The 23,306-nt window shown below is 45.7% G+C and overlaps 1 protein-coding gene across 13 annotated transcripts in view; it reads right to left on the bottom strand.

Moving 5' to 3' along the window:
• Positions 1–3,417: 3,417 nt before the first annotated feature.
• The window catches only part of PRRC2C (proline rich coiled-coil 2C), a 67,793-nt gene continuing 47,904 nt past the window's right edge, over positions 3,418–23,306 (bottom strand). For 5 of the 13 annotated variants that reach the window (XM_041420158.1, XM_041420159.1, XM_041420164.1 and 2 more), the window contains 12 exons: positions 21,983–22,084; positions 17,808–18,015; positions 16,772–16,975; positions 15,956–16,077; positions 15,284–15,420; positions 13,140–13,374; positions 12,630–12,752; positions 10,834–11,052; positions 9,965–10,039; positions 8,720–8,823; positions 7,373–7,499; positions 3,418–4,072 (listed from right to left, as the gene is read on the bottom strand). In XM_041420158.1, the coding sequence (XP_041276092.1) occupies positions 3,806–4,072; positions 7,373–7,499; positions 8,720–8,823; positions 9,965–10,039; positions 10,834–11,052; positions 12,630–12,752; positions 13,140–13,374; positions 15,284–15,420; positions 15,956–16,077; positions 16,772–16,975; positions 17,808–18,015; positions 21,983–22,084 (1,923 nt within the window). In that variant the 3' untranslated portion in view covers positions 3,418–3,805. The remainder of the gene's footprint in view (positions 4,073–7,372; positions 7,500–8,719; positions 8,824–9,964; positions 10,040–10,833; positions 11,053–12,629; positions 12,753–13,139; positions 13,375–15,283; positions 15,421–15,955; positions 16,078–16,771; positions 16,976–17,807; positions 18,016–21,982; positions 22,085–23,306) is intronic. The other 8 variants (XM_041420170.1, XM_041420168.1, XM_041420169.1 and 5 more) reach the window with 6 other exon arrangements.

The following is a 23,306-nucleotide window of genomic DNA, read 5'->3' as shown; positions in this document are numbered from 1 at the left end:
CACAGCCTCAACATTATTAAGGGCAAAAAAAAAAGAATTTCCCCAAACAAAGTTGTTGCCTAATTTCTGGGAGGTTCAGCACAATTATTTCTGATGACCAGAGTCCTAGAAAAGAGATTACAAACCAAATCCCACTCAAATTAAAAAAAAAGCAAGAGCTACTCCAGTGTAAATAGCCAGGAGCAAAGTTATCTGATTAAATGTCATAAAATATTCAATCAACCAGGGTCAACGACTGAAAGCTCCACCTGGCCTCAAAGGCAGGCGTGGTTTGGGGCTTTGGAGAGGCACACATCAAACCTGGGTTATTTGGAGGCACAAGATGCCCAAGCATTTAGTTTAATTAAACTTCTGCAGAAATACTCCCCTTGTTCTGCTCTGAGCACAAAATAGCCCAAAGCCTGGTACATTCCCACAGCCGACTGTGGGAAATTCCTCTGACTTCCCAATGGCTTTATTACTGCAGAATTGAACATGAATCCTTTCAGCAGTGCTCACCTTAAAAATAGAACACTCTGCTGAATGAGTTCTCATTTTTGGGGTGTCCTTTTAAGATGAAACAGGCTGAAGACAACCTCAAAGCAGGGAAACATCACCACAACTCAGTTACTTTTACAGCACATTTCTAGATGGAAGTGTCCACATTCACTCAGTGCCCCATGTCCACCCTCCTTTCCAAGCATTGTGCAGCTGTGCTCATACAGATCCTTGTGAAAAAGGTGATTTACCTCAAGTGCGACCTGCTCACAGGTTACTTCTGCCCACGGCACAAAATCCATTTGTGGATTCCAGCACCTTTGATTTACTCCATATTGCTGCAGTTTTACCCTGAACAAATCCATCCTGGGCAGGAAAGGACTCCAGCTCCTCTGGTTGCCCTAAGCTGCTGTTCCCAACCCACCCCAGATCCGCAGTGTCACCTCTGATCAAAGGTCAGCCTGCCCAACTCCGGGTGGTGCTTGCAGAGCCAGCCCAACACTCCTGGCTGCACCCTCCCTTTCCTCAGAGGTGCAGAGCCAGCACCTTCTCCCCAGGCAGGAATTACCTGCCTGAGACCAACACCAAGTTCCTGGTGTTTGTGGGAAGCAAGTTCCCTCTGGTGGCCAGCTGAGCATGTCCTGCCCGTCCCGAGCCACAGCCCAGGGCAGGAAAGGCTCAGGCCAGGCTCCCTGAACTCCTGCTGTCCCCCGGTGCTGCTGCTGCCTTGAGAGGCTCCCTGGAACACAGGCTGGGCAGAGCTAAAGGAATAAAGTAGGGATTGATTAAAGGCCTTCACAGGATGCACCTTGGGCAGTACAAGCCAGGGCTACACCCAAGATGGACCCTGGGTCACGAGTTCTCACAGTTTTATAAGTTTTGGTCCATTTCCATATTGGGGTTAATTGTCCAGTTCCAGCTCCAGGTGATGCAGTCCCACCCTCCCAGTCTGCTCTCCTCCATTCCCTGCTGTTTGCACTTTTTGGGCCTGAAGCTGCAGCGGTGTCCTTGGTTCTGGGGCTGGAAAAGGATTGGTTTGTGTGACTGAGCTGTGGGTGGAGAGAACTTGCCAACACTTTATATGAAGTTCAGAGTTATGAACTAATGCAGTACAAAATATGAAAGCTAAAACCTGAGGCATCACTGTCACTTACTGGCCAATGGGACAAGCAGCATCATCCCAGCTCCTGTCTGGAACAACCCCCAGCTCCATCAGCTGGAGATGGAATTCCCAGCAAACACCCCCAGGGCTCCTGCTGGGGCAAGCGGTGGCCACATTCTGTGAGCCCTTGGCTGGAGACGGGCTGGGAAAGTGCCAGGATACACCAAGGAGCTTCTGGGAGCATCTTCCTTCAGGAGCCTTTCCCTGGGAGCGCTGCTCTCCTCCCACAGCAATCACGAGAGCAGCCGGGGGCTTTATTTAGAGAATACTTTATTAGTTTCTGTAATCAAACCCATGTAAATAAGACCGTACATATTTCATACAGTGCGTTACCCCTGTACAAATGGAAAAAAAATTAAGTTTAACATTTCTAGACCAATATGGCTGTTAATTTCTGTACAATGCCAACTCACACTACAAGTGGGATACTTTTTTCCAAAGTTGACATCACAGCTAGTTTCCAAAAATTCAAATTATATATATATTTATATAAAAAGATAACCAATAGCGATTCACTAGGCATCAATAGCAGCAACAGCCTTTCCAGCTTCTGCAGTCATTTGAACAAAATTATACACATTAGACTTTCACCTCTTCCTTCCAAAAAACGTAAAAAAAAAGAAAAAATCCCAGAAAAAACCAGCAAATTCTGCTACTGATGTGGTACCTGGTGCTTTTTATTAGCTTTTTCAATCATTGTCTGGAAAAAAACCTCTAGAATAACATTATTAAAAACAGCTCCAGTATAGCACAGTCACTACTACATATCATAAGCAGGTACAGGATATCTTACATTCACAGAAGTATCATACAGTACTGTCCTACAGCTAGAATACTAGAGGATACAATTAAAAAGGCATTTATTTGACTTGATTCTACTTTCCAGCACACTGTGGGCAAGGAGGTGGTGCGACGCAGCTCTGATATAAAGAATGCACCTTTGAGATAAAACTCTCGTTCATCTGATAAGGTTTCTTTTATTCTCGTGGCACAGTTTAAGTGCTCGTTGCTGTGTTACAGACAGAAACCGGAAACCGTTTAGGGACCACTCGCATCATATCAAGACAGCTGGACGGGGGTGAACGGAACAAATCTGACTATTGATGCAACGAACCTTCAGCTCCAGGGGAGAGCCACTGAGGGGGCAGCGGGTGGAGAGGACACAGGTGGCCAAGTAGCTTTTTCATATGGTGATCTAAATGCAGTAAATTGTCATCCAAGCAGCAGCAGCCAGCAAAGCACTGCCTTCAGAGGGAAATCCAACACTGCCAGGGTTACTCTGTGTTAGGTTAAGCCTCGCGTGGCAGATACGCGGATCCCTCTATTTATACAAGATAGAAGCTTCTTAAGTCACTAAAAACTTAACACACATTACTTGGCCCAGCACCATCTTCAGATCTGCACGTTCTCATACTCACGGGTTTATAAAAAGATAAATAGCAGCTGAAGACCAGAGCCTGAAGAAAATAAGAATTCATTGTGTCAGCTAGGAAATGCCTCCCCACCGTCGCTGCTTCTCCGTGCTGTCGCTGTGGGAAGCAGGCGGGTGCGAGCCAAACGGGGCACACACGTGTGGGACGTGCACACCCCAGAGCAGCCTTCATGCTGTTAGAGCAGATGGGAGCCCCGAGAGCCCGGGCTCAGCTGGACACAGCAGCTGGCACCACCACTGCAGCTGGCACCACCACTGCAGCTGGCACCACCACTGCAGCTGGCTTCTACGCCCTGTGGGGCTGCTCAGAGCCCGGCAGGGAGGGCAGGCTGCTCTTCATAGAATTCATTGTGTCAGCTAGGAAATGCCTCCCCACCGTCGCTGCTTCTCCGTGCTGTCGCTGTGGGAAGCAGGCGGGTGCGAGCCAAACGGGGCACACACGTGTGGGACGTGCACACCCCAGAGCAGCCTTCATGCTGTTAGAGCAGATGGGAGCCCCGAGAGCCCGGGCTCAGCTGGACACAGCAGCTGGCACCACCACTGCAGCTGGCACCACCACTGCAGCTGGCACCACCACTGCAGCTGGCACCACCACTGCAGCTGGCTTCTACGCCCTGTGGGGCTGCTCAGAGCCCGGCAGGGAGGGCAGGCTGCTCTTCATCCTTCGGGCCACCAATTGACCCTGCTGACACCTCGCCCACCCTCCCCTCTCCCCCTCCACGGGAACACAGCCTCTAAGATTTTGTTTCCTCGGTTTTGATTGCCTGAGGTTTGATTGGTCCAGTTCTAACAGGTTTCGGAGTGGCAGCAGGCGCAGGGGTGGCCTTCTCCTCAGCTTTGTCCTGGCAGACTCCTGGAGAGTCAGCAATTGCCTCGCTGGGTTTGCTCCCGTTCTCCTCCACTTTGGGGGCTTTGCCTCCTATGGGTTTGTTCTGCTGCTGCTGCTGCTGCTCAGAAAAGAATCTCTGGGTGGACTGAAGGACCTCTGCTCTTTGTTTTGCCTTAAGAGAGGGAGAAAGTAAGTTTACTGAAGAGAGAGCACTGGAATCGGAGTGACTTCACAAGTATTTCCCATAAGAAAGGGGAAGGACTGACCGCAGTGGCCAGATTTTCCTAGACAGGCAGTGTCCATCCTGCTGCTGCCCTGATGCCACCACGTCTGGGTGCTTGGCTCCTCAGCAGTAGTTTAACATCGTGCCTAGGCTTCCCCTGCTCTTCCTAATCCTTCCCCGAAAAAGAGGATCAGGGACAACAGTCTGAAGTATTAACAAACCTCTTCTTATGCCACTACTATTGCGGAGCTGTACAAGTACGACACCGCTGACGGCAGCTCGAGCTGTGGCTTCCCCTGAGCACGGGGCAGCCAGGAGCAGAGGCAGCTGTGCCTCCGCCCGGGCCCGAGGGCCACTCCAGCTGTCACTGCTGCCCTGCGGAGCACAGGGCTCTCCCAGCAGCACAGTCTGAGCACCCCGTTCCCTCCCACGGCTCCGGGCACAGGCTGAGCCTGCACTGGGATGGGAATGAACCGGGCTCAGAGCTGAGCTCTGGGTGAGCTGAAGCCTGATCTGCCTCCCGCTCCGAGCAATCCCAGGCAGCACAAACTGCCTGCCTGCCTTCCCTCCTCTGAATCCTGCCAGCAACCCTGACCTGCACCTGTGCAATTCCCTCTGTGACACCTCCAGTTACAGTTTTGATACTGATCAGGCACTTCAGGGCAAGCATTTGGCTTTCCTGCCCAGACTGCAGAGAGTCCATCAAGAGTTCAATCATTCAGAAGTTGAACAATAAAGCCCAGTGCAGTCAAACACCTTTTTATTTTAAATTATGAAGGAGTATCTGAAGCCAAGGAACACCAGCTACAATACAGGCACTAAACCTCCCTGCACCTCTGTGAATATTTTCTGCTTTTTTACAAGAAACGGGGCCAGGACACACACACAACAACAGGGAGACAAAACAGCAAAAGTCTGGAACAAGAGTCCTTGGCGCTCATACTCTGTAGCTGCTCCAAGTAAGTCAAGCAGCAACAGAACAGAAAACAAACCTGTGAACTCGTTTGCAGGACTGCAGCAACAGCCTGATTTCACTGGAGCCAGATGGACACCTGAAACCTTTTGCCCAAATTTCAGCCATCCCCTGAGGTTAAGGCTGGATGACTTGAACACCAGTAACCAAGCATGACAGAGTAACTCTCACTGCTCTCAGCAGTGTTTGGAGACTAAAGACACCAGAACTGAGTCAGTCTTTGCTCTGACTGGCTACATTCAATCCACAGTGCACACTCAGGACAATGTTCAGCACCACTTGGTAAGCACCTACAGGGTGCATGAACTGGTGGCAGGAAATGGACCACCCACCTGGAATTGAAGGGTTAATCAGCCCTCCCCCAGCCGTGCATAACCAGAACAACACTCTCCTGCTCTGACACCTCAGAGCACAGGTTCCAGGAATGGCAGCAGACAAAGGAGCCCCTAAGCACCATCTGCTCAAGCAACTGTTCTGCAGCAGACAGGCTCAGTGTCCAGCAGTGTCCCTACAGAGATGTCCCACCCTGCAGTCCTGCCTTGGAAGAAGAGTTTGCCTCAAACTGAAGGGTCCCAAAGTGCTGTTACAAGTTAGGGTGACTGTCATCACCTGCTTCTGAAATGTAGCCCCCTGTTCTGCAGAGTGCACCAGGCACTGCATTCTAGCACAGAGAATTCAAACCATGGAGAAAGACTCTCCAGAGTCCCCAAGGAGTGGGACTGGCTGGAACAGGAGAGCTGGGGGTGAAGGCACAGCTAGGAGCCAGGTGTGCAGCCTCACTGCTCATTCAAAGATAACCAGGCTCCTGACACCTCACTCTGCCTAGGACAGCAGTGGCAGCCCCACAGCTGCTGCCCACGAGACCGCCAGAGACAGGAACTCCCTAAAAATATTTTAGTCTAAAATTCTTATTAAAAACCACCAGGGCTTAGAGAAGGTCTGTGTTCAGCTGTTAAGAGCCTGGCTGCTGGCTTGGGGTCCAGAGGCACTTTCTGAAGCCACGACTTGCAGCCGCATGCCTGCCCTGGGAGCTGTCAGACTGAACTGCTGTTCACAGCACTGCTGTTCACATACTGACCTTCACGTCTCGTTCAGCCTTCAGCGCAGCCTGGGCCTGAGTGCCTCTGGCTCCAGGTACTGATCCACAAGGACCTCTGGCCACACGTGGTAACTGAGGGTGGCTCATAAGGCCTGTGCTCATCTGAGACGGCATCTGACTATGCAGAACTACCGGCAGCCTCTGAACAGGCGCTGGGAAGGTGTTAGTAAATGGGGCTCTTACCAATGGAGGGAGCAGGTTAGGCTGAGAGAGGATCTAAGTGGGGGAAAAACGACAAAAAGAGACATTTCTCAATTAGAAAATTGCCAACTCGACTGCACGTTGGCATTATCTTAAAGGGGAAAAAGCTGCTGCTCTGCTATGAAATGAATGTCCAGAGAACAGGCTTGAACTGCAAAAGCAAAAGAGCCTGCAGTGCTGCCGTGCCTGAAAGCAACACCACCAACTTCAACCCAGCTTGTGAGCAGGGAGAAGACCCCCACAAGGCAGTGGAGCAGTCACTGGTGAAAGGCAGCCCCAGGAAGGTGAGGCAGTTTCTGCCAGTGACAATCCAGAAATCAAAGCTCAAGTCCTGCAGTCAAACACTCCAAATACTAAAAGGAAGACAGAAATATCCTACACTTTTAGAGAGGCTACATTTCCCTAGCAGCCTGGCTCCAGTCACCTGCAACAGAGATGCACCACCCTTGTAAGCTGTGCTCCCTGGAATGCCAAAGCAGATCAACCCCTCTGCCATCAGCCCTGCTTGTATGGACTGTGTGACCTCAGAGATCCTTTCCAACCTGAACTGTTCCTTCCATAATCCAGAGCTGCAAATCTGCTTTGTCTTTACACATGTAAGATATGCACTGGGACCCTTCTGAGACACGAAGCTTCTCCCCTTCCCCAAGCACATGACCCGTTTCTGCAGGACGAGGTGCATTACAGCTGCCTGGGGAAGCCACACCACCATCTGTTCTCCATCATCCACAACTTGCATTAAATTCCTCAGCGTGCACACAACTCAAAATTAAACACCACAAAAGCAGCACTACTTCTCAGCAAGATCAGAGGGGTAATTTTTTGCTTTGATCTTGAATCAGGTTTCTTACACCACTTAATTTTAAGGATTCCATTTTGTATCTCCCCATGATAAAGCCTGAGGAGACAGTCGAGTCAGAGCCACCAGGTGAAACAGAGGAACCAATCTGTTTGCAGGAAGCCACCAATCACCTACCTGTGGTGCAAATTGTGCAGGAAAGGGCTGTGTCATTCTCACAGCTGCAGCTGCTGACTGGAATTGCTTCTGGTAGACAATGCTGTTCATTTTATTGGACTGATTGTTAGGACTTGTAGAACTGGCACTAAAAGAAAGAACTCCAGTTAAAATCAACTGCTTTCGTTTCAGAGGATGTTTCTGCCCCTAGTTACAACTTAACTAGAAATTCAGCACTGGAGTGGGGAAGAACTCATCTCTGAATCTAAAAAATAAAGTGGCAACTTTTTCTATGTAGAAGCTTCTACATGCAAAAACGCTCAGAACTTCAGAATTCAAAGAGAAAGCATAATCAGAAATATTCAGGCTATGAAGAGGTTCCAGGGCATGCCTGTATGAAAGAGCCCTTTTCCCCAAGCACTCATGACACAATCATTGACGTTAGATTTGTGATGTTAGCTGTGGTTTCCATCCCTACTATCTTATGCTCAGTCCTACTCCTTTGCAGTCACTCTTTGCTCTCTCATGACAAGTTCAGAGCTTGTCCCAACAGGCAGTGAACATGCAGCTGCTTCTACTCTGACCTGCTGTCCTGTGCTTCAAAATGCACTTGAACAGATTTCAAGAATTCACTGAAAATGCTCTCCCTGTTTTATCTGGCTAAGAACGTGACCCTCCACTAAAACTTCCAAGGTGTTGAATCACCAAGAATTACATGAAGCTTGACTGATTATCTGGGGAAAGGGCAGCAAACCCTCAAAAAGAAAAGAGTGAACAGAAAAAGAATAAAGAGTGAACAGCCTTTTCCAGGAAACACAGCTTGCCTTGCAGAGAGTTCTTGCGCAGAGGGTGTGGGTGATGCACTCCAGGCAAAATAAGCACAGGGGCACCAGTGGCAGGGACACCAGCTAAGCTCCACACACACCAGTATTCTGTAAGCTTAGAGGAATCTGTTTTGTTTATTAATTTCACTTGTGAGCAGCTTACAGACCTGGCAACATCACTTACTCCTCTAAGAGAGCTGTTGCCACAATTGCTGTCTAAGCCTTTAACTGTTTTTTACTTTCAACATCACAATTCAGATAAACTCTTACAGTTTTATCCCAAACTACATCTTTCCTGTCACTTCTTGTTTAGCTTCATTTACCCAAAAAAGTATTTTCCAACTTTTATTTCAGAGCCATTTCCTTCTGTTTAAGTACAGCAGCTGTGATGCCCGACTGGAATGCTGCTCCTGAGCCAGATCAAGCAGTGTCTCGTGTATCAGTGGCCCCTCACCTCATACCTCCCAGAAAAGGCTGCTCATGCATGACTAGGTACATTTTCTAGCTCTGGTTTTAAGGAATTTTGAGCTTAAGGGAGATTTACCGGAAAGGACTGGAGGTTGGGGTAGTGCTCCTGCCAGTAACTGGTGGTGTTCCAGGTTTAACATCAATGCCACCTCCAAAGGCCTTCAGGTCCATTTCTGATATCTGAAAAACACAGCAATTGACATGTTAATTGTAATTAAAATAATTACATTTGCTAAGCAGCTGTTAGCTTACCTCAATGAAAAGAGGTCACTTAAGTGGAGATGAAAGTCTGACTGCAGAACAGCCTCTTAAAATTAGGACAGGCCCAGCACCACAAGTACAATTTTCTGTGTACAATTTTCCTGCCCTATCTGGCACTTGCAGCAATGGTATTGGCTTTCTAACTTGTTCCTCCTGCATAATGACAGGAGGTTTGAGAGTAATTTCATCTATTTGGCCCTAAAATAAAGAAAAAATACATGTTTTGGAGTTGAGATCGCCTTACCAAGACTCCCATCTCAGGTACCACATGAAAATATTTAGAAATAATCCTGAAAAACGCTGAGTTTTCAATAGTCCAGGTCTATAAAAATAAACAAACCCAAAGCACAGCAAAAATGGAGCTGTCATTCGTGCAAAACAATCTCCAGACTAACTGGAGCAATGACTCTTGATTGCTATTTTGCAGATATGCTCAACAGAATAAATTAGTCTTTGGAGCAGTGTAATTCCACACATGGCCATGCAGCATAACGGCAACAATAAATCACTTAAAAATGAGAGGCTGATTTAAGTTGACTTTCTTTAGCAGCAACATGATGGGAATCTCAGAGCAGGGCAGGAAAGTCATTTAAGGCCAGCATCCCACTGCAGCTCTTCCCTCATTTTTTGCTGAAATGAGCAATCATTTTCCAGTGACAACTGCAGCAACAAACACATTGCTGCTTGCAAAATGGGCTCCTAACAACTGTCAAGCTGAAAAGATTTGGCCAGATCCCACAAAACTGAAGAACTGCACAGTACAGAAACCACTGTACACACTGTGGAGGTGAGGAGATGCACTCTTCATCTAGGTAGTCTGAAATTCTGGTTGCCATTACTGTCCAAGATGTGGAATTAACACCCGAGATTTTTTTTTATCACGGATGTAAATCACTGGGACTGTGGGGTTATTTTATATTCACAAGCACCCTAAAATCGAGGCCAGAAGCTGCAGGGATTTCAGATGCAGAGGTGGATCAGTCCCTGAGGAGGGAGGACCTTGCTGCTCCTGCCAGCCAGCTGAGCTGTGTCCATGTCCAGGGTGTCACCCACTGCTCACCTGGAAGCGGACTGCAACTGCCGAGTGCTGCACACTATCCGAAAATCCCCGGTGCCTGTAAAGCTGGGATTCCATCTAAGACAAGAGACCTTGTGATTGGAAGCCAGCTCCACACATCCCCTCATTAGCAATTACCTTAGCAGCTTCACATAAAGGAGAGGAGAGAATTCCCCCCATGACAGACAAGCTTCTTGCACTGTTTTAGTGTTATTTCCTTCCTAGAGCTGTCGCTCAGTTTTCCTGAGCTGCAAGACCAGCCTTTTCTTTTTTCATTACAGAAAGATCTTGTCTTGCATACAATGCTACATTCTTAATATGCACCATGCTGTGTTGTTCAGAAAGGCACACCCCCAGAAATAATAGTAGAGTTCAATTCTGGCTTAAGGTCATGGCTGATACAGAGTCCACTGAAGGCCCTAAAACTCCCCATTTTGCACTGGAAACCCTTGAACCCAAACAGCTTGTTCTGGTTTGAGTCCAGAAGCAAAGCAACAAACTCAAGCAGGCCCAGAATCTGCCACCACCAGCTCTGACAGAGTTGTGTTGCTCCCCTGCTACTCTAACAACATCTCAGTACTGTTTCCCACATGGCTTCTGCATGAAATCCCCTACTAGTCCATGATGTCACTATCAAACCAGGTATTCCTGCAGTGCAAATGGACCAGCACCAAGTTAGCTACAAAATCTCAGCCACATGCACAAACCCAGTGACTCAGGCATTAACCCTGACTGGCTTTTTTATCTTCTAAAGCTGAGGCAGATTTTTAAGATGCAAGAAGTCAGTGTGAGTTGCTGTGCTGGTTACATAAACCAAAAACCAGCTGTGCTTCACATTAATTTGTGTCCTGTAGCTGTGGCAATGTTGTTACCTTCCCAGTTGCAGCAATCATGCTGTGCTGAGTTCCTGCTGGGATCAATCCTCTGAAGGGCTGGGTCACCTGGGCAGGTCTGCTCAGGTTTTGAGCCTGAGCTTGTGGTGGGGTGTGCTGTAGTGGTGGCTGCAGGGACTGGGGCAGGGCTATCAGTGGCTGTGCTGTGGATCCAAAGTTGGGCAGGGAAATCTGTGACCCTGGCAAAGGTACTGTCACCTGGAGAAAGAGCACAAAATCACCAGTAACAGAGACACAAAGGCCATTATGTCACTGTCATTACTAGCTCTATTTCAGCTTTATCCCAGGCAAATGGCTTAAGGAGTTTTTATTTAACCAGAGAGCTGCAAGCAAGTAAGTAAATTTATTGCTCAGTTTGCCTTTACAATCAGTTCTAATGGCATTTGGGTCTTTGCTTTTCAGAAACAAAGGTGCATGAGATCTCCTGCCTCCAACATCATTACACATGATTTCTCTGTGTGACAGGGAAATGTAATTCAACTCAGAAAACAAAAGCAGAACAAAACAACCAGTTTGGGAGTGGGAGGTACAGGGCAGGACAGGCTTATTTATGTACTTCAAATAATTCTAGTCATCAAAAGACACTGGGATAAAAATTAGATTTTACTGTCCAGGAGTTCCAATAACCATCAGCTTGAGCTTAAAAACAATGCCAAAAATACACAGCCTGTCCATTGCTTGCATTTACCACGAGTGCTGTGGGCTGAAAACAGCAGAGAGTGGTAGTGATAAACATGGAAATACAACAGCAGTGACCTGACTGGCAGGAGTTACTGCATGTCTTGGTCTGACAATCCACTACCTGCAAATTCATATTCTAGGTGTGACAAGGAGAATGATTAGAGATTCCCAAATGTGAAAGGCTTACAAGGATTCTGCTCTGAAGGGTGACAGATTAAAATCAGAGAGACAGCCAGAACTGAACACACTGAAAGTAGCAACTCCTCTAAAAGGTCCTTAAAACTGCGCTAGATTTCCAACAGACAACATCCAATCTCTTACAACTCTTCTAGATTTCTGTCTTGGCAGTTTTTCCTGTGTAGGAGATAGGCTATTATAATAAATCAATCCATCACAAGTTTGGTTTTGGAAGCCATTTCAATTAAAAAAAAAACCAGAACATGGAAACCACTAGACAGTATCGTGTAAATATGACAGAATGCTTGCACAGAGTAATTTAGCAGTTCTTTCACAAAAGAGTGAAAAAGCCTTCAAATCAGTTATTTTACTGACCTGGCTGTCCTGCATGATCACCTGTCTGCTGACCTCTCAGTGATTTTCTATGAGCACTCCTGGGTTCCAGCTCATGAGAACTGGTATTAACAATTAGGCTGCTCTAAGCACTTGGACTTTGCCCCTCTCTCTCCACCACTCCTGGTATCTGCTTCCATAAAGGCATCATGTGCCTGAATCAATTAGCAACAGCACTGTGCCAATTAAGTATCTGCCCATCACTGAAAAATGAACTATTCAAGAGAAGGATGCCAGGGACAAATGATCAACATGAACTGCAGGCCATCCAAACTCTGAGCTACTCAGTTTGTGCAGTGCTGCTGCTGCAGCCCTCCTTCTCTAGTAACATTCCAATTTTGGAAGAATTAAAGGTTGTCTCAGCCCTCCCCGCTACTCAGTTTGTGCAGTGCTGCTGCTGCAGCCCTCCTTCTCTAGTAACATTCCAATTTTATTTTGTAAGAATTAAAGGTTGTCTCAGCCCTCCTCTCTATTCCCACCAACCACAACATGCTTTTAGGAAGAATACAATGTAGGAAATTTACCATGCCATAGTTTACCTGCTGGAGAGCACTGGGAGACTGTGCAGTGTTGTAGAAATTGCTCTGGCCAGGCTGCTGAACTTGCCCAGAGTAGAGATTTGAAGCCTGAGTGAGGGTAGCTCTGGCCTAGGAAGAGGAGAGACACCTCCCATCAGGAGTATGCAGGAGAGCAGCTCTGTGGTGCAGCAAGCAGTGCCAGAGAAACCCCAGCAAGGGAAGCTGACAAATGTGAAGCTTTCATTTTGTGATAAAGCTCTCATTTGCAGCTGGTGGAACAGCCCTTCATCACAATTTAGAGAACTTAAACCTGAAGCTCTCACTAATGACAGAAGCACAAGGAGCCCTGTAATTTGGGGAACAAGCCTCAATTCAGAGATTATGCTAATGTACATTCATTAAATTAAAAGAACATTCTCCTCCCAGTGTTTTAAGTTTCCTGCCACCCAAGCTGAGCAAGATCTGCTGTCCTGTATCAGCCCAGTGCAGAAGGGCTGCATGTGGAGCATTTCCTACCTGCAGGATGTGTGTATCAATGAGCTGAGAGCCTCCCAGCCCTGAAGCCTGCCCAAGCTGATGCTCATACAGGATAGGAATAGGCTGAGTGTTGGAAGTCTGCTGGAATGCCAGGCTGGACTGTGCCTTAGCCAGCTCCTGGTGCTGCACTGCTGGGAAGTTGTGTAAGGCTGTGCCAGACAGAACCACTGGTGATGGCTGAGACAAACCACTCTGCATGAAAGCTTGCTGGGATCTGCAAGAGATTCAAGTGTCATTCATAAGAATTCTGACAGAGCTCAACAATGAGCCACCAAAAAGGAAGAGCACAGCTTATATTCTTTAAACAGAATTAGGATGCATAGCTCTATTGAACCCTTTTCACCTGAGAAAGGTAGATTTTTTTCAATTTACTCTGCACACAACTTTGTAACAGCTGCTACTAAAGGCCACAGGAAAAAACAATGAAGCTTCTTACTAAAATCTTAAACCACAATTATCTATTTAGATTTTCATGCTGCAGTAATTCTTGGATAATTAACTGTAACACAGAAAAGCTGCCAGTTCTTAGTTCATGTGCTCCAAGGGATGGGAAAGGACGTGAGTAGCCCCACTTAAAGGAACTGTTTTGTTCTCTTGACTCCACAGTCCAACTTCTAACACAGCTTAAATCACTGGATGCTTGCTTCCAAACATGGTTGTCCAAATAAATGTTTTGATTTCAAAAGACCTCACAGCCTTTAATTTTAACCAGCTATTCAATTCCTCTGTCAGCAGCATGGGAAGTTGCAGTTGTTTAAAGAAGACCCAAGCCAGTACAGCAAAGCACCACAGATGGGTTTAGTCCATCAGAAGTGTTTATCTGAACATCCTGACTAGGAACTTGGTGAGTAGCCACCTTCAGACTGAAGAATCAAGAGTTTTTAACTAAGTGCTCCTCTCAAAGCTTTTGAGCTCAGAGGAGAGTGTTTCTGGTGTAAAAACACCTTTTACTTCACCTGGTGCTGACAATGTGTGAGCACAGCACTGCTCCTGCTCATCTGCTGCTGTGCTGGGGTTTGCTTGTGCCCACACCTGGGTGAGCTTTGCTCTGCACCCTCCTTCACTGCAGAACACTCTTACAGCCACCCTCTGAGCACTGGAAAAACTCTTCCAGACTGGATGCAGAGGACTGGCTTCAATGGAGCCAAGTTTTTTTTCCACAAGTTTTTATTTAGCTTGCTTTTAACTTTTGAATATAATGTTTTAAACCAGCAACCTGTGCATCTCCAAGCTTATCCTCCTCTGCACATTTTCTATGTGGGAGAAGCACTCAGACTGTTAGAACTCCATTAATGCCATGTTTGTGTGTGATCAGATTTATTTAATCTGGACCACATGCCAGCCTGATTGTGTTTCTGCAATTAGCCAACTGTTTGCAACAGCTTTTGCCAGCTGTAGCAGGACAAGCAATATTTGGTCCCACAAAGTCAGGATACAAATGTAGTTAATTAAACCTTCTGAGGCCTCAGCCTTCTACAATGCAACAAGCAGATTTAACTACAGCCCATGCAAACCCTCTAATTAAACTTCCCAAGCAGCCTCCTCAAAGTGGAACTAACAACATTTGTCAGAATTACACTGCTGGGAAGCAGCTTTCCTAGGAAGTGCAGGGAAGCTCTGAGAGGCTTACAGTGGAAGTCTGTCTGGCTATCAGGGCCATTGCAGAGATACTGGTGCTACTGTTACCTTCTGCAGCAAACAGAAAACATTCTGAAACACACCACGCAGCTCCTCACACATCTGCAATGAGGTTTTTACTACCTAGGAGCTCAAACTGGAACTTCACAGTGTTTCAAGACTCCAGTGTTGGTTTGATTAGAAAAAACAAATTGCTGAACTAAAGGGACAGACATGTTCTGTTCTCTTAGTATGACAGACTGATGCTCTCAGCTCTTTAGCCTGGGTTCCTACAGATACAACTATCATGCATCATTTTTTAAACCAGATTTCACAACTACATCTGTACAAGGCAGACAATCTGCATACAGAGTTCTCAGACAGAAGAGATTTTGGGGAAGACAGCAAGATGAGGCAGCTATGGAGCACAGAACACAAGTCTGCAGGGAATTAATTCCAACAATTCTGACACTAAAACTCCAAATAAATGTGCATATGCTACCTACCTGTAAGGTTGTAAGGAGGAGTTGAACAACTCCTGGGCTTGTGAAACAGCTGGTGCTGCTCCTAAACTCAGCTGAGCTTGATGCTGTCCTTGCAGAGGTGCATAGATGGGGATGGGGATCTGCTGAACTGAAGCAGGCTACATAGAAGAGAAAACATTAAAATTAAGTTAGAAAAGCTACAGCTGAGTGTGTGAGGATTTGTGTAGCATTATGAAAAGTAAAATAAGAATGTCAAATCCCAAGGCTGCATGCAGAGCTAGTATTGCTGCCCTCATGAAAATTACTTTCTAATCAAATTTTATACTTTTCCTCACAATCAACCAGCAGAAACTGAGTGAAATATTCAGATCTGCATATAAAACAACTCCTTGAGATTGCATATAATTTTGTATGACAGAAGTTGAGTAAGCCTGCACTCACATGGCCACAGAAACACCTCCCAGGAATATAAACTTTCCCATATATTGCTGTGTGGAAGCTTATTCTCTCAACTTCCATGGCAAACAATCAAGCACTGCCTGCATGCACCAGAACAGACAGCAAGGGCAGGCATGACCTCATTTTTTGCAGTCATTAGTCTCACTCTCCCCTGTCCCCACCAAATCATTAGTAGAAGTTTAAAGGCAATATGGATAGGGAAGGGAAAAAAGTGAATTAGGAATCCCCAAATACCTGAGAAAGGCCTGGCTGAAAGCCTTGTTGCTGGGCCAGAGAAGGTGGTGCCAAACGTGCATGCTGGGTATTGAACAGGTGACTTGTATCCATGTAGAAAGCTGGGATTTGAGCTGCAGTACCTCAGGAAGAGCAACACAATCAGTAACTGATTCCCAACACCATTCCTCTAGAAAGGTTTTCACCAAGAATTAGAGATTCAGCTACTGTCAGTCCTTCCCACTGTAACAGCTACCAGAGGGCCTGGGAGAAGGAGCAGCACTGGAGAGCTGGGTGCCTCAAAAGCTTTGGTATCTTTTCCAATTCACCCCCAGAATCTATCAGTCTTGCACAGGTATCATTAATCCCACACCATTTGGAGGGATGAACAACAGATCCTGGGCAAAAATGGCATTTGGGTGAAGGAAGGGTAAGAATATGTTACTCTGTCATGTAATTTAACTAGATTGTTAACTAGATGTAGGATTCTCCCTAAAGAAAAAATGCCACAACTCTCAACTACTGTAGGATTTTAAGAAAGAAAACTAAATCACTCCTGGTCTTAAACAGAAGTTTACAATTCTGCAATAGAAAATTGATACATTAAGAGACTCAAACTTACTTTCTCCAACAAAACTATACAGCACTACCTTTGTGCTTCCTGATAATGCAGTGGAGATTTAGAGTAAGACAATTAGTGAATTTGAGTACAGAACACTCTTTATCATTCTGTCTTTACTGCAGAGCAAAAACCAGAACCAAATTAAACTCTCCAGCTTCAAAATTTAAAAAAAAAAAAAAGCAGATGTGTGGCTTCTCAGCCACAAACACCATTACCTGCTGCAGACTGAGACACATAGACCTGGGGACTTTGCTGCTGCTGGGCAATGAGGGATGGCATGCAGCTCAGCTGGGAGAAGTGGCTGGCAGAAGCCAGGCTGCTTGTCTGCAGCTGCTGGGGTTTCACTTTGCAGATATTAGGAGGGTCTGAGGTGCTTGCAGTCTTCGTACTCAGTGAAGAGGTTGTGTATGTTCCAGCTCCTAGGAGGAGAGAAGCAAGGGATGCAACAATCAAAGACATTTCAGAGCCTCATCATTCAGAGGTCAGTTTTGGGACAGCTCTGTGAGCACAGCCACAACTGGTAAAGAACACCGAAACCTAATGCAGCTGTTTCCAGCAACACAAGAAAAACAAGGAGCCAATTCTGTTGAGTTCACTGTGCAAGTGCTGCAACCCTGATACATCTCCCTTCTCAGGCACAGGAGCACACAGAGGTACTGAAGGAGGCAGCCTGGTCAGTTATTCAACAAGACACTGCAACCCACAGCGGTTGTGCCTCTCATGGAGATGTATTTTAATATTCTAAGGCATGAAGACTTAACCAGATTTATCATCTTTTGTTTGCTGCCAAGAACCAAGGTGGCAACCAAGCACTGGTTGTGAAAGCAGCTGGACATTTGCTCTGCCCTTTGCAAATAGGTTTTGATATGAGTTCTTGAAGCTTTAACTTAAAAAGCAAGAGTACAAATAGAAGTAAAACATCAAAATTATCCTTTGCCTCAAAATCTACCTGTTTGCCTCTATTTGGCTGAACAAAATGAAACCAGCAGACAAGAGAAGTACCTCCTCTTTCAGGTCCATTTAAGTAGCTTAGGCAGAGAGTAGCTCAGTATTATTTTCAGCTGACTGAAGTGGAACAGGTGAAGTCAGTTAACAGGTTATTTGGGAAGCTGCTGCTCAGATCTGACATTCCATTTCTAGCACAAAGCTTTTGTTAGCTTTGCATTAAACAATTCCAAAGGGAATCCAATCCCTCAAGAAACATAAGCAAGGAACAACACATGGGGACGCTACTGCTCTGACATGTGGTACCTGAGAGGGACGTTGTGGGGGTAACTGAGGCCACAGGAATAGGAGGCATTGATGCACTTGAGAAAGAGCTGTAAGTGCCACTGCTTGGCCCAGTGTTGCTGCTGCTGCTGCTGCTGCCACCGGCAATGGGAGACGCTGCTGAGGTCACCGGGGAACTCTTCTCCCCCATGTTTGGGGAATTCTCCCATGCTTTGCGTGCAGACTCCATCTATTGAAAAGAAAAAAAAAATTTCCTCATCTATTAGGAAGTTTCAAGCAGTCGCTGCTCCTCTTTTAACAGTTCTTTTTAGTTAATAGGCAACAGGGGCTTCATGCGAGCCTCTTTTGGAAGTCGCTGTCATCGTGCAACTCTGTTCATGCAAAAAGCAAACAGCCTCAAGTTGGAGCTGCTCATCTGCTCCAACTGCACATGTGCACAGTTCATCATCTTAACAGCCAATGCTCAAAAGAGAATTCACTTGCACTAATTTGGCTTGGTTTTGTTTGACATGAAGAGCAAAGACACAGTGAGCAAAAGAAAGGGAAAACCCCCTCTAAATATTTCCGTCAAGTCCTTTACTTCCAAGTTACTTGGGCCATTTAAATGAAGCAGCCCTTTGCTTTCTTGGTCCATCATCCACTTTGAGTGACCACCAAAGATACCTACTGCACTTCAGTGAACATGACAGCAGTCACGTTTAGATTTCCAAAGCAACTACTGCTCAAGAAGCAACCACAAGCTGACACAGCTTGTGTGTGCTGCTTTATGTTAAAGCTAGAAAATGCTTCATGCTCCTCTATTTCTGTAATTATGAGTTTATGTCTTGCACAGCAAGGGAGATGAAACTTTAAATATTATAGATACAGTTACCTTCCCCCAGAAGTGGAAAAAACCACTGTTTTACTGCAGCCAGTAAAATCTAATTCTTGCTATGTTAGCCACGCAACATGAAATCTAAATTGACACACTTCTGAGGGTCCAATGAGCAGGAAATATTAATGTTTAGACTACACTCACTAATTTAAAAGCTCAAACATGATCCGTGGACTTCTGCACAACCTTCAGGTGTCTCCAGTGGAAACACAAGTTTTGCTAGCAGACTGTAAGTTTTTTGAGGCCAGGTGCTGCCTTTAGTGGTGGGGCAAATAGATACTCACCACACATCTGCCCTCACTGCCTGCTCCAGAGAGCACCCCCAACTGGGACCTGCAGTCTCTCAAAGCCACACCTGTCAACCTGCCCTGCTTTACATGAGTTAGGCAGAGTCTGGACAGATCAAACATGGCTTAGGCTATTTGTCTAGATGCTTCAGAAATGGTAAAAAAGCAGAGCAGTATCAAAAGAAGTGGATCACAGGTGATCAATACACACCCGAGTGGAAAATGAGGTTCTGGATTCCTGAACAGAATAAAGGGGGAGGAAGGAAACTTAGTTACACATTAAGTCCTCTGGGGGCAAGTCACCTATTTTCATTTTCGAGATCATCTTCCCCAGCAATCATTCACTGTTTCCTCTCCACAACATTTTCCTCCAAACTGGTTCTGATTCTTACAGACAAGGCAAAGTTCATTCATCACTGATGGGCTGGAAAGGATCTCGTTTATATTGCACTGGCACTGAGAGAAAGTGAGTACCTGTGACTGTCAGGCTAGAGAAGGTGTAGAAGGTTCTGTGTTCACTGGTTTTCATGATGTCCTGGAGAAACTATTGATAGCAAAAGCTACACACTGCATTTTGTCACATCTAGAGCATATCACAGAGTCCTGAAGTTTTCTTTTGGAAAGCCTCTAGCAACCTCTAACTTTTATAAGCTAGGAAAAAAGATGCAAGACATTGATACTCTAGGAATGCCTATTCAGCACCATCTACAGACCAGACAGGGAGGTTTAAGAGGCTCTAAATTAAGTGAGACTGGGGACAGTGTTGTAGTTTCACTGCTCAGGGAGAAAGGAGGGCAATAAGGAGGGGATCATGGCCGGCTGAGGCTTCTCTTCATCACTGATCCACTGGGACCTTCACACTGCAGAACAGTCCTGCCCAAGTTACCCAAAACCTCCACTGGAGACACACCCCAGTGTGCCTTTCCTTAAATACACCAAAGTCTCAATGGTTAGAAAAAGAAAGTTCAAACGTGTCAGTTTCTTGACCAGATGCCTAGAGAGGAATTTTAGATGAAACCTGGGACATGAAGAAGGCCAAGCACTCAGTTTGAGATTGCTTTGGACTTTCTTCTGCTCAGCTCCTTACCTACAACAGCCCTACGAGCCAAGTCCTTAAGAGGATGACTGAGTAAAGGTGTCTTTAGCAAAGTTACTCCAAGGAAACAAGATCTCAAAAAGGCTTCCCATACGAGCACCTTATACCTCCACTGAAGAATGATGGCAAGCAGTGGGAGCAATTGTGGCCAAGTGCCCTTCAAGTCTATTCACAGACAACTTTCTGTGACGGGGAATGGAGGGAGGAGCAGGTGCAGGGAATAATCCTTTATGCAGGCAGAACCTGGACATTTTGTTCTTTTAAGAAAATGAAGGAAATGCTTTTCTCTCTCCTGCTCCAGAACTATCTTTTAAAGATGCAAGGGCTGTACTGGAAGAGGATGACAAAGAGCAGAGCTGTGCCTGCTGTGACAGTGACAGTCTCACTGTGTGCTTCAGAACAAGCCTGCTGCCTTCTGTGTTTGTGAAAAGAAGGTAGAGCTCCAGTGACTGGAATGAAGAAATCAGGGACAAAGCTGCTTCCATATAGCTTTCCATCCAGATTTCAGTCAGAGGGCTCTTCAAGATAGCCTCAAAACATGGATCTTTGACCTATTTTGTTACCACACATCCAAAAATCTATCATCCACTGAGAAATCACTGACACCACAAGAACAGGAAAAGAAATGCAGGATGACTGATACAGACACCACAGTTTGCTCTGTAACTGGGCAGCGTCCCACACTTTGAGGTAACTTTCAGGTAACTTTGAGCCCTACCTGTATGACACAGGATTCCATCTCCAGCTGCCAAACAGCCAGAGACTATTTCAGAACAACACTTTCAGACGCCAGAAAGTCACGTTAGGATAACTTATTACACAAGAATATGTACCAGAAACCCAGTTTTTAAAAAACTATTTCTCCCTCCACAGTGCTCTCCCCGTTTCTTTAGGTCTACTGTTTGAAAGAGGTGTTATACTCTTTTTAGGAAATAAAGTGTTAACAAAAGAAAAGCAGAGATTCAACAACAGAACATGAATATTTCTCATCTGTAGAGAACACAAGCAAGCAGCTGTCAAACCAAGCCAGTCAGACAAGTCTCACTGGCATTGACAAGCAAGTTCCTCCAAAGCATTAGCTCTGCATCCAATCAAGTTTCATTTCTTCTTTTAAAAACTTAGACAAACTAAGGTCAAACACCACTATTCCTTAACACCAGAAGCAGCAACAACACTTCTACTGGCTCAGTCCCCTGCAGTCACAATGACAAAGCAGATCTAGGACACCAAAAAAAGAAAAAACCCAACAACTTCTAAAAATACAGTAGCAAAGCTAGAGCCCAACTCTGTGTTAGTGAGTTATATAATGCACACAGTCCAAAATCCAACAAAATGGGAAAACAGCACTGAAAATATTCTCCACACTTGGTCTGCACTGGAAACAGGAAACAACAGAACATTTACAACACTACAAAACACGCTCTGACTCGCTGATCTAACTGCCTTTCAGAGACACCAACACACCATTACATGTCACTACTTGGAACTTCAGCCATCCAACTCAAAACCAAATTATCACTGCACCAAAGTCTTAGAACCAAGAAGAAATCAAACTTGGCTTATCAAGCAAATCCTTCAAGCCTTTACACCAAACCAGGCAACTTATCTTGAGCTCAACACTCAAAAATCCTCAGCCAGATTCTGATGGTTTGCCATGAGCACTGTGGTCCAACGCTAAAACTCTAGGATCTTGGTTTTTCAGGGCAGTGGGAGCCAAGACTGGTTGAGATGCCAAGTGTTAATGCAAAATGGGGTTAGAAATTTATGGTTTAAATGCATCCTTTGACAGAGTCTCGTGTTTCAGCCATCCATTATATGCAAAAGCAGTTCAGCAGAGGAAACAAAGGAAGGCTCTAAAAAAAGGTTCACCAGCAAGTTCTCCAATAACTTTTTTCCCCTGCATGCAAGAAAACGACCCTTAGAGGGATGTGGTACATACCTTGAGGGTGAGGTCGACGGTAGCGGGAGAAACTGGAGTTAGGCTGGAGCTCTGTTGTAAAGTCTCCCTCCTAGGGAGGGGAAGGGTGTGGGGCAGGGGCACCTGAAAGGCAGGCAACACACATCACATTCTAACTACGTCTACCAGAAAAGCCCCAGAAAGCAAAGCTCAAGCTTTATCAAGTGAGCTACAATTTCTTCAAGGCTTGAGCATTTGGCAGGGAGACTGATAAAATAAGGTGAAAATTTGGTAGGCAAGGAAAGGCCACTCAGCAGGTGCCAAGATGCTTCTCATCTCTCAAAGAGGCTGAAGATTAAGGTTTTAAGGTGTCCATGTCCTCTGCATAATCAAACACCAATTCTCTGTTTGGGGATTTAATTTCAAGTACCATTTCAGTTTACTGATATGCAAAAATTCTTCCCAAGCCAGGTTTGTCCCTGTTTGTACCAATACAGTACATGGGGCTTCATGACCTTGAGTTCTGAGATGCAGTTTCTGAAAAGAGGAAGCTTTTATAGACCTGCAAAATCACAGGACCATGAAACAAACTACAACAGATTTGCCATCCAATAATTGAGTTCAGCTGTTTTCTCTTTCAAAAGATGAAAGACGTGATACTTGGGGAAATAAACCTGACGTAATGCTATTGCTATCTTTGCCTCTGAAAACTCCAATGGATTTCCTAGAAGTTTTAAAGGAAATGAATCAAAAATACTGCAGTGTCCAGTCTGTTACTCCTAACCATTCCTTCCTCTATCCACAGCTTAGCTAATGGACTTCCACTGGATGAGATAAGGCTAATGCAAAAGACAGATCCTGAAGCTTTGAAGCAGGGGATAGCACAGATCCTTTGTGGCCAGGAACCCCTAATTCCCGTGTTAGAAATCCAACTCCAACATCCACAAGGATTGGACATCATTAACACAAAAGCAATCAGTCTTCCACACTAACCAAAGTCAAAAACCACAACACTACCACAAAAGCCAGCAGAAGAGTAAGAAGTTCAATCAGTACTGCTTCAAAATGGTGCTGCAGTAAGCTGAAAAGCATTTTTAGATGGAATTCACAAGACATCTTCATAAAAACTGAGATCCTACTGTATGATTCTACCTTCCCCATCAACAAGTGACTCAACCCTGAGCTAATTCCATTACTTAAACAACAAGAATCACAAGATCCAAGCTCCCTGATGCCCCAGCACACTCAAGACAAACTTGATTTTGCTACAAGTCACAACCCAGCTCTCAACCACTGTGCCACGCTCACAAGTCAGGATCACTGCACTGGCTTTGAGGGCTGCAAACACCTCATCTCCATAGCAACT

This window comes from Onychostruthus taczanowskii, unplaced genomic scaffold (genome assembly GCF_017590055.1).
Source record: "Onychostruthus taczanowskii isolate IOZ18803 unplaced genomic scaffold, ASM1759005v1 scaffold63, whole genome shotgun sequence".
Classification (NCBI taxonomy): domain Eukaryota; kingdom Metazoa; phylum Chordata; class Aves; order Passeriformes; family Passeridae; genus Onychostruthus; species Onychostruthus taczanowskii.
This window is presented reverse-complemented; position numbering and strand designations above follow the sequence as displayed.